This window comes from Microtus oregoni, unplaced genomic scaffold (genome assembly GCF_018167655.1).
Source record: "Microtus oregoni isolate MIOR12 unplaced genomic scaffold, Mior012 000017F_ref0000208, whole genome shotgun sequence".
NCBI lineage: Eukaryota > Metazoa > Chordata > Mammalia > Rodentia > Cricetidae > Microtus > Microtus oregoni.
The window spans coordinates 1,598,726-1,613,061 of record NW_024543076.1 but is presented as its reverse complement, the minus strand read 5'-3'; the positions used below and the strand labels follow the sequence as shown (position 1 = coordinate 1,613,061).

Sequence of the window (14,336 nt, the reverse complement as noted above, 5' to 3'; positions counted from 1 at the left end):
TTTTAGACATAGTAAACCCTACAGCTATAAGAATGCTTTTACTTTGTTTTTTAAAAAAAAATCCTGTATTGATATTGTCAGTTTTTGTTTGTTTGAGACAAGAGTCCCTTGTAATCCAGTACTTAGAGACAGACTTCCAAAGGTTGAACTCTGACCTCCACATCTGGGGTGTGTGTGTGTGTGTGTGTGTGTGTAAATGACACCAGACTAGTAAAAATCCTGTGCTAGCCTTCAATTTAAGAACTAGGTGTAACGGCGTAAATAATTGCAAAGGATCCAAAGCAGCTGTTCCTTCTTCTATAGTAATGAATTTCTCCTTAACATCAGCCTGTATCTTTTCTAAGTTTTGCTCAGTTAACCGAGTCATGTTAAACAAAGATCTGTTCTCTTTCTGGAGAACTTCAAGCTGATTCTTGAGAAGATTGTTGTCACTCTCAATAGTTTTTAAACGTTCAACCTCTGTCTTAAGAGACTTGATCGTATTTCTATTGTCAAAACATATAGTGCCAAGGAGAACTACTAATCCCAGAAATATCCATAGATGTGGGGTGATAGACATCTCTTGTAAAATATCCCACATGGTAACATTCAAAAAAGCTATTGAAATCTAAGACCGTCACGTTCTTAGACATTTTATTTGTAAAAGAAAAATTCTTTTACCTGCAATGACCGGTTCCTGCCAGTGGTGGCGAAAGAGTCCACTTGAGTCCACGTGGCCTAAGTCTGAAATAAATGACTCAAAAGCAAAGTTAGAGCAGACATCCCAGGCTGATAAGTAGCAATTGGGCCAGAAAGGGAACAAAGAGAAAGCTGCCAAAGTGAACAAATCAAAAGGACCGGGCGTGTTTGAGCCGGCTCGCAGGGCCGCCGTCACGTGACCCGAGCGCCTGCGGAGGTGGGAGGGGAACAGAGACTGATCATGCTGTTACAGAGGCGCTGCCGATTTCAAAGATTTCAAACCACCGGGGAGTGCTAGCTCTCCCGTCCCGCTTGATTCTCTAGCAAGCAGCAGGGAAAATCGAGTCGCTCAGAATCTCAGCTGTGTCCCCAGCCGTAGTCGAGTCGGACCGGCTGAAAGTGTACAGTCTGCGCCCGCTGCTAGGAGCGGTGGCCCCAAGAGACTCCAATTTGGGCCGGGTCTCGGCAAAGCCCCACGGGGCGGGCGCCAAATGTAACGGCGTAAATAATTGCAAAGGCAGATATTAAAGAATATATATATATATATGTTTTAATATATAAACAAACTTACAGAACCGAGGTTCCAGCGTGGAGCCGTTTTCCCAGGAGGCAGGAAAAAAGGGGAGGGCGCAGCCTCTGCGTGCTCGATTTATCCATCAACAAACGCCCGAGGCAAACCCCGCCCCCTAAAGGGGCTGACTTAACCCTACAACTAGGGATGGGTTGCTACAGGAGCAAATGTTAGATTCTCTTTTTAGAAGCACCTGGTTCCAGTACTCAGGGCCTCAGAGCTCATGCTGACTAAAGTAGGAAGCACACCTGTAGCTCAGGAAAGAGGCCAGGCCTACCAGGCACAGCAGGGATGTAGCTTCCTCATAGTTGTAGCAAGCTAATGAAGCTCTCTGTGGTTAGACTCTGTGACTCTGCTGGCCTGTGATTTCTTTGTGACAATTATATAGGCATCTATAGTTATAATATGGCAAAGAAAATGACAATTCCTGAATTTCTTATTTCTATTATTTAAATTTGAAATACTGAAGTGGAAATTTATAGAACCCTGTGGAGAACTCACCTCATTTCTGGTTCCAGTTAGCAAGCAGCAAAAATGTAACAAAAGAAAAGATTCAGTGCTTCAAAAGTTGTTGCTAAAAGTTGCAAAAGACTCAATTGTTTGAAAAGATGTCACCTGGATGGATAAGTTGGATTAGTTTTCCTCCTGTGCTTTAGGCTACCACTTATTAGCAAAGAACTTTCAGTTTTCAGTTATTGACTATAAGTGAGAACATTAAACCATAATTAAAGATTAAGAGAACCAGTTACTGTACAAATAGGTTTAATGAGAGGTTGAAGATAGAGCTAGGTAGTCCAAAGTGCTTATTAGAAATCCAGAAAATGGCAGAAGAGCCTACAGAAAATAATATTAATTACGATTAATGAAATTCATAAAATTATTAAAAATTCGTTTTCTTTAACAGCTTTAAACTACAATTATTTATCTGTGTGTGCATAAGTCTGCATGTGCTGTGTCTGTGCCACTGTGTATGGGTGGGTAGGAAGACTATTTCCTGCAACTTCCACACACTGCACTGGGAGAGCTCTTGAAACACAAGAGACCAGACTCTGGTGTCTAGTGAGTCAGCCCTTATGGAGGAGATCCCCAAGCCCTTCCAGTCTCCTACCATGTCTTCTCTCTGAGCTGATACTCTGTATCCAGTGTACATGTGAGTATATCCATAGGAACTGTGCGTGGTTGTGTGTGAGAGAGGTGCAGGCACTGGTATGTCTAACCAAAGAGAAAATGGATTTTTTTTTTACTAACAGTTTTTAAATTAGTTTTTAACATTTATTTATTTGTTTATTTTGTGTATATATACTGGTGTGCTGGTGCACATGTGCCACCGTGTGTGTGTGTGTGTGTGTGTGTGTGTGTGTGTGTGTGTGTGAGAGAGAGAGAGAGAGAGAGAGAGAGAGAGAGAGAGTTGGAAGACAACTTTTGGGGACGTATTTTATTTCCACACGTGTATTCTGGGAATTGAACTGATGTTGCCAGGCTTAGTGGCAAGTGCCTTTACCCACTTAGCCATCTTGCCTGTATTTTTAAGTGTGTGTGTGTGTGTGTGTGTGTGTGTGTGTGTGTGTGTGTGTATCAGAGGACACCTTGTAGGAGTTGGTTCTCTCTTTTGGGGTTCCTGGGGTTATTAGACTCAGTAATAGACATTTTCCCCTACAAGCCACCTTGCCGGCTCAGTGTAATCTTTAAGTATGAGGGAAAAAAAGCATCAGTGCACTTAACACTGGTTATCTATAAAGGAGGAAAATGCTCAGATTTGCCACTTTATTCAAGTTTCAGGGAACAGTAAAATGCTGCAAATGGTTGTCGCCAAAATTCTTAAAGTAACTCAAGACTTTTCATATTCAGAGGTAACAGCTGTCTTCACATAACTAATTAAATATGCAGTCTATAAGAATTTAAGTACTCTTCCTGAAAGAAATTGCTAGAAATAAAATTCTATATGATAAGAAATTATTCTAAATGACGATGTCAAGAATGAAAAAATATGGTGGGGAGCCGTGAACCAATTAAAGCTTGGTAATTATAATGAATATATTTCCAAATACTACATTTGAGATTATAATATCATAGTTCCCTTCCCTTTCCTCCCTCCAAGCCGTCTCATATACTTTCTTCCATCTCTCTTTTAAACTCATTGCCTTCTTTTCTTTAATTGTTGACATATATATGTGTGTGTATTAATGTGTTTTTGAAATGAGCAAATATTAATTAATAAGAGAGTTTAAGAAAATATTTGGAAGGGGAAGGAAAAGGAAAAAAATATGTAGCTCAATAAAAATAAAATTGTAAAAAAATAAAAAAAATAATTGGAATGTAATTAAAAATACAGATGGCAAAAATAGTTTAGAAAGAATGTGTATGCCGGTCGATGGTGGCGCACGCCTTTAATCTCAGCACTCGAGAGGCAGAGGCAGGTGGATCTCTGTGAGTTCGAGACCAGCCTGGTCTACAGAGCTAGTTCCAGGACAGGCTCCAAAGCCACAGAGAAACCCTGTCTCGAAAAACCAAAAAAGAAAAGAAAAGAATGTGTATGCACAAACTATTTCAAAAACAAGGCTCTGTTCCCAGTGCTGGAAGGCAGAGGAATTCCAAGTTTGAGGCCAGCCTGAATGAACTACATGGTAAAACCCTTTCTCACAAAAAAAAGGGTGGGAGGGTTTAAAAATAAAAATAAATAAATGAATAAATAAATAACTAGAATAGAAAATAAAAGTAAACAAGGAAGTGTTTTGGCTTTTAAAAGTTGGTATACACACACACACAATATGAGCCTTTGCAGGATCACGAGGAAATAGATAATTTGTAAGGACTTTATTAACTATATTTGTGTATTTTTTTCCTCTGCTATAAACTTGTTATAGACTTGGAATAAGAAGACGAGAGTGCTTTATAAAACAATTGAGTTGCTGGACATTGTTTCAAATTGTTGGTTCCTTTACTAGTTAATTTGAGGTGACAGTGGGGAGGGAGGTCTAGGAGGCTGGTTTGCTGACCAACTCAGTGATGAACTAGAAGATGGGCTGGGGATGCACCAGGAGAGTAGTAGGGTCCTGACAGCTGAAGGTCCAAAATGGGAGACCGGGGAGAAAGAAGACAGAACAGGGAGCTTGTTCTGGCTGTGAGCCCTGTGTGTGAGGCTCTCTGCCTAAGTGATAGCCCTGGATACTTGGGAAATATGGAGAGTTTGGAAAATGTGGGTGCCACCTACATTATTTTTGTCCTTGTTGATGTTTGTTTCATTTGAGGACCTTTTTCAGAAAAGCAGTCTCCCAGCCTTGGTCCTGTGGAGCTGGCAGCTGTCATTGCTGGTCCAGTCTGCTTCGTCTGCATTGCACTTATGCTGATGGTCTATATCTGCCATAACCGCACAGTCATTCATCATCGCGTGCCAAATGAAGAGGACCCGTCACTAGACCGCCCTTTCATCTCAGAGGGCACCACCTTAAAAGATTTAATTTATGATATGACAACATCAGGATCTGGATCAGGTAATGTCAGTTTACCTTTTCTTAAGATATCTTAGTGAATCACTTTTGCTAATTATTTTAATTAGCTGGTTGAGGCATCTGGTTTAATTTGCTAAAACTTTGGGATCTTGTGAATGCTATTCCAGATTTCAGCCTAATGAAGGTTGTTGAGCTTGGTGTCTGTCTGACTGCATAGATTAATGTAGATAAATTAGAGCTTGCTTTTACCATTGAAATAAATCAGTCACTTCCACAGTTGTATAGACTTCAAAGTATCCTCTCCTATAGAATGATACTTGGCTTTTTGTGAGCTTAGGAGGTAGAAAGTAAAATTTTATTTTATTTCATTTTATTTTATTTTTTGAGACAGAGTTTCTCTGTTTAGCTTTGGCTGGTCTTGGAACTCTCTCTGCAGAGCAGGCTGGCCTCCACCTGCTCCTCTCCCAAGTGCTGGGATTAAAGGCATGCAACACTCCCGCCCAGATAGAACACCATTCTTAAAAAGATAGAGTTGCCATTAAGAGATACAGTTACCATTCTGTAGTTCTGGAATTTTGAAGGTTATTTGCCTTTTTTGGTGATATGAAATTATTATTGTAATGTAAACTTGTGTGTGTCTGCCCCTGTCTGCCTGCCTGCCTGTCTGTCTGTCTCATGCACATGCCTGTCTACCTGCCTGTCAGCCACAGTGCACATGGGAGGTCAGAGGACCATTAGTAGTTGGGCCTTTCCTTCCACCATATGAATCCCAGGGAACAAACTCAGGTTATCAGACAAGTACCTTCATCCACTGAGTCAGTGGGCCAGTCCAGTTTATTGTCTAATTTTAAAATTAAACTATTGCATTTTTAGTAGCTTTTTATATTTAAGAGAATTTAAAACAAAGAAACAAATAAAAATAATAATCCTATTAGTGAATGTACTATGATGTTTGCTTTTCTTAGTTTTGTTTTTTGTTTTTTGTGGACTCAGAAATAGACTGCCTGATTGCCAGAATCATCTTGAGATAGAATTTTGCATAATAGTATTTTTTGTTTTTTGAGACAGGGTTTCTCCGTAGCTTTTGGTTCCTGTCCTGGAACTAGCTCTTGTAGACCAGGCTGGCCTCGAACTCACAGAGATCTGCCTGCCTCTGCCTCCCAAGTGCTGGGATTAAAGGCGTGTGCCGCCACCACCTGGCAATAATATTTTTTAAATCAAAGGAAATTACGTTTTATTTTTTCTTGCTTGTAGTTAGAAGAAGACTAAGAGAAGTGTGTCTGCTTTACAATTTTGGAATTTGATGTGTAGCTATCAGTCAACAGGTCTAGATTCTGACATAATCTCTATAACTTTGGTCGATCCATATTTCCTCTTTAGGCTTCTGTTTCCTAATATAGAAATACAGAACAGATACTTTTGGAAAAAATACTTAAAAGTGGTTTACTGAGATCTTGAATGTGTCATACTATACTTTAAAAACTATTGGTTGGTTTTAAATAAGGGCAAAATTTATGGCCATTATGAAGATTTTGAAACAAAAATCTGACTGATTTTAAAATAAATGATAGTAGAAGAACTTTAAAGCAGTTGTGACTGAGGAATAGTATTACTCTGAAGCACAAAAACCACATTAATGCTTGGAACACATGTAATAATGTCTTTATTGTAAGGAAATTAATACATATTGGTAGGTATGCATACCTTATCACTCATTTAAGTTCTTGAGGAAGCTGATTCTACAAAGACCTACTATGGCCTTTGGTAAAAATATGGCGATGAATACTCAGTAGTGTGTTCTTTTTCTGACTGTTAGAACATATGAAAACTTGTGCATGAAGCCAGGTCTTCCAAAGCAGCCATAGGGACCCCTTAGGTAGTCCCCTGTGAAAGAGAGCCAGCTGGGCTGGGCTGGGCTGGAGTGCTGGAGATAGGACAAACTTAGGGAAGAAGTAGACAGAAAGTATGTTAGGACTTTGCAGGTTTCTCCACTGATTCTGAGTTAATGCAAATGGTTCTCAAAGAAAAATCTCCTCACAAGGAATCCGGATCCACAATAAGTAAGGGACAAAGTTGCTGAAAACTAGGGTGATTACAGACCATTTGTAATTAGTCTCTTGGATCTGTTCTCTTATTGCTGAACTTACACCCAGGAAAATTACAACAGCTCATGTTCACAAGCCCACTGGAAGGGTTCAAGGCATCACCATCCAGATGACAGCTGATTTCTAGCAGAGGTCTGTTTATTTGCCTTTGAAATGTGGCTGTATGAATTGGAGGGTGGAGTTACTCTTTCTCTTTCTACTTCCCTTGTGCATCTGGGGCCACCAGGAGTTCTGTTGTCTCAGAGCTTCCCCTTCCTTTTGAACCTCTCCACGCAAAAACTTAATCTCCATTGTTTGCTAGCACTGACTGTGCAGCTGATGTTGCCTGTTTGAGGTCGTCCATCCTTAAAGTCACAGCAACGAGCAGTGCGAGTCAGTGAGTGACTGTGAAGTTCAAATGAGATTGGAGTGGGGGGGTCTAAGGGGTGTGAAAGGACTTGGCAAATTGAGTTATGTCCAGATGACAGGTGTCTCTGATTTTTTTTTCTATATTTGCTATTGTTTTTTCCTTTTTCATTTTTTGGAGTTGGGGAGGCAAACGTAGTCTGTTTTTCCAATAAGGTAAACATTGAGGAACAGTACCCACCCCTGTCTGCGCTGCCTGCTGTCACCTGTGAGGTGTGGGCTGTTGGTGATTACGCTGTACTTATCTTTGTATTTAGGGTTACCACTGCTTGTTCAGAGAACAATCGCCAGAACCATCGTGTTACAAGAAAGCATCGGCAAAGGTCGGTTTGGAGAAGTTTGGCGAGGAAAGTGGCGGGGAGAAGAAGTTGCTGTGAAGATATTCTCTTCTAGGGAAGAACGTTCGTGGTTCCGGGAGGCAGAGATTTATCAGACTGTGATGTTACGCCATGAAAACATCCTGGGATTTATAGCAGCAGACAACAAAGGTTACTGATGTTTCTTTTCTCATGCGCGCACCTGTGTGTATGCGTGCGTGTGCGTGCACACTTGTGTAGGGGTACATGCATGTGGATGATGCTGGCTCTCTCTACACTCATTCTCCACCTAATTTTTGAGATAGGGTCTCACTGAACCTGGAACATAGCTGTTTGTGTAGACTGATCTGCTAGACGTCTTGGGGATCTATCCGTCTGCCCAGCTCTGGGATTACAGGTCTGCACTACCACATCTGGATTTTACGTGGATGCTGGGAGTCATGTATGACAGGCGTGTCACCAGTTGAGCCATCTCCCAAGTCCCATTTCCTTACTTTTAGTGGAATAAAACAAAGTCTAGAAAAGCTTTGTTTTAGCAGAAATGACTACTAAATAAACACTCTTGGATTTGATGAGAAATAGGTATTTTTTATAAAGGTAATATTGATTAGGTCAAATACAATCTTTTAGAAATAGAACATCATGACAATATATTTTAAATATGTATTTTGTGTGCCACTGTACACGTGTGGAAGTCAGAGGACCACTTGTTAGAGTCTTTTTTTCCGCCATGTGGATTCCAGGGATTGAACTCAAGTTATCAGGATTGGATTGGCAGTAAGGATCTTTACCCACTGTGCCATCTTGCTGGCCCATGGTAGTATATTTCTAGATCTTTTATTGATTTGTAAAATAGAAAAAAGCTATAAAAATGCTGTATACTTTTATTATTTTAAAGTTGGCCATTAGTTGAATATAGTCATAAAATAGAAGGAAAAAAACTAAAAATAGGTGGTTTAGAATTTGAGATGAGTCCAATAAGACTTCTCAGTACAGACCAGGCCCCTCACATACACCCAGTGCAATGATTGATTGGACATCTCGGTATTAGATCAGTCCATCTGTCTGTCCCCACCTCCCCACCCCTGCCCAGTACTGGGGTTAGTAAGACATCTCCGTGTGGACCAGCACACACACACACACACACACACACACACACACACACAGTACTGGGTTAGTAGGTCATCTCATTGTAGACCAACACTCTCCCTACTCCCCCCCACCCCCACAGTGCTGGGTTAGTAGGACATCTCAGTGTAGACCAACACTTCCCCCCCCACACACACACACACAGTGCTGGGTTAGTAGGTCATCTCAGTGTAGACCAACACACACACACACACACACACACACACACACACACACGGTGTTGTGTTCACGGTAGACCAGCTTCCCTCACTAAATTTTCTAGTTTCAAGCCCAGGGCCCTCCTTGTACATGCTAGACAAATGCTTTACAATTCTGCTCTATCTCCATCTACAATGGCCTTATTTTTGGGGAGAGTAAAAATAATTTGTGAGTGTATTCTTTTCTGACCTGGCAGGGATTAAATAATTCTTCAGTACTGTAAGGAAACTCAGATAAACCAAAGAGTTTTCTGCTGAATTGCCTTGTTGCTGGAACCACATGAACACTAGGGACAGTGTAGTGCCAGTGTAAGGTGTCAAGGCCCGTGCTCCAGGGGCAAGGAAGCTGCACCTGTAAGTCAGAGTGAGGGGTGACTGCCAGCAGCCACCTCAGACCCTGCTTGTGTTTCATGGCTTCAGTTAGGTAGTACCTTATGCCACAGTTGCCCCTCCAACATTTGACCTAACTTGACATCCTAGTCCCAAATCTAGTGTATTTCCTGCTTTCCTATTAAAAACAAACAACAGCGAAAACCACAGCAATGACTGTCATTTGTGTCTTGGTGAGACTTGAAAGTAGGCTCTCCTTCCCTTTTTCTAATGTCAGGTGGTGCTATGAGGGGTTTTACAATTTCTTTTGGCATCCTGTATTTTTTTTTGTTTATTTTAGCATGCATTAAATTTAGAGGCTGTATTAGTTTATGTCATTATTGGGGCAAAAACAACTTTGGGAAGGAAGGATTTTTTGTTGTTGTTGTTCATGGAGGTAGCAGCACGTAGGAGCTGGTCACATTGCATCTGCAGTCAGGAAATAGAGGGTGGTGCCTGACCCCCTTTTTCCTACTAATGCAGCCATGGAATGTAGTGCTGTCTATATTGAAGGTGGGTCTCCTCACCTAATCTAAACCTCTCGGAAACCACCCTCACAGACGACACCTAGAGGTTTGTCTCTGAAGCATCATCCTAAATACAATCAAGTTAACAGTTAAGATTACACCACAGGCTGGGTGGTTGTAGCACACACCTTTAATCTCAGCACTCGGAAGGCAGAGACAGGTGTATCTTGGTAAGTTTGAGGCCAGCCTGGTCTACAAGAGCTAGTTCCAGGACAGGCTCCAAAGCTACAGAGAAACCCTGTCTCAAAACAAAAACAAAACAAAACAAAAAAAGAACACATAAGCTAAAAAGATTACACTACAGAGGCCCATTCTGATTGGTTTTCATTGGTTTCCTAAACTTCTTAGGCTGTGACATGGGGAGGCTTATGGTGGTGGAAACAGTAATGGATAGTTAGCAGCGATTATCCTCCTAACAAGTTAGTATTTAATTAAAAAACAGAGAAGTAAACTAAAGTAATGATCAAAGTCTGACTGCCCTTGGCGCTCAGCTTTCTTCTATTTTGATTGCTTAGTTTACTCACCCAATTCTCAAGACAGCATTTTTCTTACTGTATTTTTATAATTTTCGTTTATATTTTCTTTTGTTTTTTTTTTAAGATTGCTTCAGCTGGCTTTGAACTCATGATCTTCCTCATTCCATCCCCAGTGCTGAGATAACAATGTGTGTCAATACCAGCCTGCTCCTATTTTTTACTATTTGCTTGTTTGCTCAATCTTACTCTTCTGGCTGATTTGTAAAAAAGGCTCTGGTTCTACAAACAATGATTGTTCCCTTAAAGACTTACCAAGTTTGTGATTCCAGGTTCTACTATGGTGGTGGCTGTTTGCACTTGAAACTGAAACTTCTTTTAGGCTCCATCAGGCATGGTCCAGGTTAGGACACACAGGTGCTAACCGCTGAACCTGTTGTGCCCTGAAGTGTCATTTATTCAAGCAGCAGTCAGGTGGATGCTGTCATCTGGTGGTCACGATGAGAACTAACTGACCCTACTGACTTTCCCTCATCCCTTTTTCTTTATTAGGGCACAACCTATGCTTCTTACCTCAGTTCTCTTTTTCTTTATCTTCATCCTCTTGATTTGGTTAGTTTTGCCCAGGCCAGCCTTAAACAGAACAACATAAACAGATTTATTTTTAATTATATCTGTGTGTGGATATGTGTGCTTGAGTACAGGTGACCAAAGAAGCCAAATGCATAGGTTGTCCTGGGGCTGGGTTTCAGGCACTTGTAAGCTGCCCAGTAGGGTGCTGGGAATTGAACTCTGATCTCCTCAAAAGCAGTATGTGTTCTTAACTTCTGAGTCGTCTCTCTGTCCCTTGGGCTGCCCTCTTTGTATGTATAGTCTTTTCCCTCTTCCTTCTTCCCTGGTGGATACCTCAGGAAACCTCCCTTTCCTGCATCTTCTCTATCTGTTGTGTGTTAGGCCTTTCCGAACACAGTTATGCATGCAGCAGACACGCACACGAGCTGCTGATGCGCCCATACCAAGAAAAAAACTTCAGGAATTGAAGGAAGAACAGTTTAAAAAGGAAAAAAAGAGAAGAAAAAAATAGTGTCACTAATCTCATAAGTTCTTTTTAGAAGTATCAAGAATGCATGGGGCCAAAGAAATGGCTCAGAGCCTTTGTTCAACTCCTAGCACCTACATGGCAGCTCACAACTGCCTATAACTCCAGTTCCAGGGGATCCAGTACCCTTTTCTGTCCTCTGTGAACACTAGGCACACAAGTGGTAAAGAGCCATACGTGCAGGTCAAACACCCAAACATATAATAAAATTAAAAATAAAGGAATCTCCATATTCTGTAGTTCCATCTTGTTTCTTGATCTCATCTCCCCTCCCTACTCATCCCTCAACTTTCCCCCTCCTCTCCTTTTGTTGTTTTGGTTTCTGTTGTTGATGCTATTGTTGGTTTTCCAAGACAGGATCTCTCTGTATAACCCTGGTTGTCCTGAAACTCAATCTGTAGATCAGGCTGGCCTTCAACTCAGAGATCCGCCTGCCTCTGCCTCCCGAGTGCTGGGATTAAGGCGTGTGCCACCACCGCCTGGCGTATTACCTACTTTAAAAAGAAATGCAGTTCTGTGTTCTCTTTAACATCTTAAGAGTCTTCGAAGTAGGTTGCTGTTCTTGTCTAAAAGAAGCATAACCCTGTTGAGAAACTTGTCTGAGGCCATGTAATCAATAGTATAAAGACCCTCAATTCTTTTCTGAGTCAGTCTGTCTTGTTTTAGTTAGGTTTTCTATTGCTGTGGTAAAACACCATGACCAAAACCAAACTGGGGACATAAGGGCTTATTTTAGCTTATATATCATGATCACAGTCCACATGAAAGGAAGTTGGAGCAGAAACTGGAGGCAGGAACTGAAATAGAGGTCATGGAGAATGCTTTGCTCTTCATGGCTGGTCCAGCCTGCTTTCTTTTAGCACTCAGGACCACAAGCCTAGAGGCAGCACTGCCCATAGTGAGTGCCTTCCCCAATCCCCCCCCCCCCCACATCATTTTTCAGGCTCATACACAAGCCAGATTATTTCTTCCCAAATGACTCTGGCTTATGTCAGGGTGACATAAAACTAGCCAGTATATGACTTTACTGAGCTGTGTTTTCTCTTGTTTTACCATCTACTTCTAAGTTTAATAGCATTTAACTAGCATCCTACTGTTACTGCTTTGGGAAATCATTTCAGATGCATGTATCAGCTTACCTAGGAACTCTTAGCACCCGCATTCCAAGTGGTTTAGGTTCTACATCACCTTGTGTAAAATGAAGCTTAGTCTGATTCTTTTCAGCTGTCTCTTCTGACACTTCCTTTCTCAGCATCAGAGGTACCACTGTGTTTGGTTTCCTGAGGTAACAACATTGAAGCTATAATCAACTTGTCTGGCATCTTTGAGAACTGTACAGTCTGTCACTAAAACTTGTCAGTCCTCACCAAAGCTCACGTCAGTTTTGTCACATGCTCTTTCATCCACACTGAGGCCGTGCTGGGCTCCCTGGGTGTTTCTTATCCCCAATCCCTGTGCCTTTCTTCCCCTCCAGAAGCAAACACTGCACACTAACTAATCTCACCCAGGTTCCTTCCAAGGAACTGAGGAGCCCCAGCTCTGCTACTCTGTAGTCTAAAGAAAATCGACATTGTGGGAATATGAGTCCTTTTCTCCTAAGTGAAAATATTTATCCTTGCTTTGTCTCAAGAATAGGGGGTGTACTCCAAGGGACTACACATAAAAGTGTAGAAAAATTGAATATAAGAATGTGGAAGAAATTCATGCAAACTTAAGGTGACGTCATGTTGCAATTGTGTGATCAAGACTGAGAGTGGAAAGTGGTAAAGGCTTGAATAGCTGTAAATGCGCTGCAGCCCAACTGAAATGTGTGCCCTGACTTCCAGACAACGGCACGTGGACTCAGCTGTGGCTGGTGTCGGATTACCATGAGCACGGCTCCCTTTTTGATTACTTGAACAGATACACTGTTACAGTGGAAGGGATGATCAAACTGGCTCTGTCCACTGCAAGTGGTCTTGCCCATCTTCACATGGAGATCGTTGGTACCCAAGGTAATACTTTCTATAGTTCTATTATTTAAGCTTAAGTTCCTGTGAATGTAATATCTATTCAAAACTCAAAACTTAACTGGAAATGTATAGCTTTTAAAATTTGAATGTTTTTCCAAGGCAAATCTCAGAAATACGGAAATTTACTTAGAGATCAATAAACAACTTTTTCACCTTAATTTTTTAAGTTGTTAGATTTTGTTGTCTGAAAATTTAAACAGAAATTCATCCCTTTGGCACAGTGACTTAGTGAGGTTAGTAGTAGCCTAGTTGTTATAGGTGATGTCGCTCTAGTGTGTTCACAATGGGACAGGTGAAGCTTCGGCACCTAAAAAGTGAGTTGTGGTTGCTGTCATTCGTTAAGCAGTCATCTCTAACTTTTGGTTTCCAATAGGAAAGCCAGCTATTGCTCACAGAGATTTGAAATCAAAGAATATCTTGGTGAAGAAGAACGGAACTTGTTGTATTGCAGACTTGGGACTGGCTGTGAGACATGATTCTGCCACAGATACAATTGATATTGCTCCAAACCACAGAGTAGGCACTAAAAGGTATACTTAGGAATAAGTGGTGTTTAATAATGCCTTATGTCAACTCCTTTTCTTTCCTATTTTCATATACCCATCTCTTCTGAAACTCAAACTTGGTCCTTCATTAGACTGTTCACAAGCTTTTGGAGTCTTTACTCCTTTGAAGCCTGGTTACCTAACTTGAAAATGAGCCTGTTGATAGAGCAGCCCTTCCAGAAAGTATCATTATGAACTTAACTGGGTTAATTGTAAGAACAGTAATGTATTAGTTGGGGTTTCTATTGCTGTGAGTAGACACCATGACCATGGCAACTCTTATAAAGAAAAACACTTAATTTTGATGGCTCGCTTACAGTTCAGGGGAGCAGTACATTATTATAGTGGGACATGGTGGTACACAGGCAGACATGATGCTAGAGAAGGAGCTGAGCTTTACATCTTGATATGCAGGCAACAATAAATGGTCTGTCTCTCTG

At 41.2% G+C, this 14,336-nt stretch overlaps 1 protein-coding gene across 2 annotated transcripts in view; it reads left to right on the top strand.

The window, feature by feature from the left end:
- The window catches only part of Tgfbr1 (transforming growth factor beta receptor 1), a 52,705-nt gene that overhangs the window by 26,846 nt on the left and 11,523 nt on the right, over positions 1–14,336 (top strand). Inside the window, exons 3-6 of one of the 2 annotated variants that reach the window (XM_041667532.1) lie at positions 4,510–4,740; positions 7,466–7,696; positions 13,166–13,333; positions 13,725–13,881. In XM_041667532.1, coding sequence (XP_041523466.1) covers positions 4,510–4,740; positions 7,466–7,696; positions 13,166–13,333; positions 13,725–13,881 — 787 coding nt within the window. Of the gene's footprint in view, positions 1–4,497; positions 4,741–7,465; positions 7,697–13,165; positions 13,334–13,724; positions 13,882–14,336 lie in introns of both variants that reach the window. The other variant, XM_041667531.1, reaches the window with a different exon arrangement.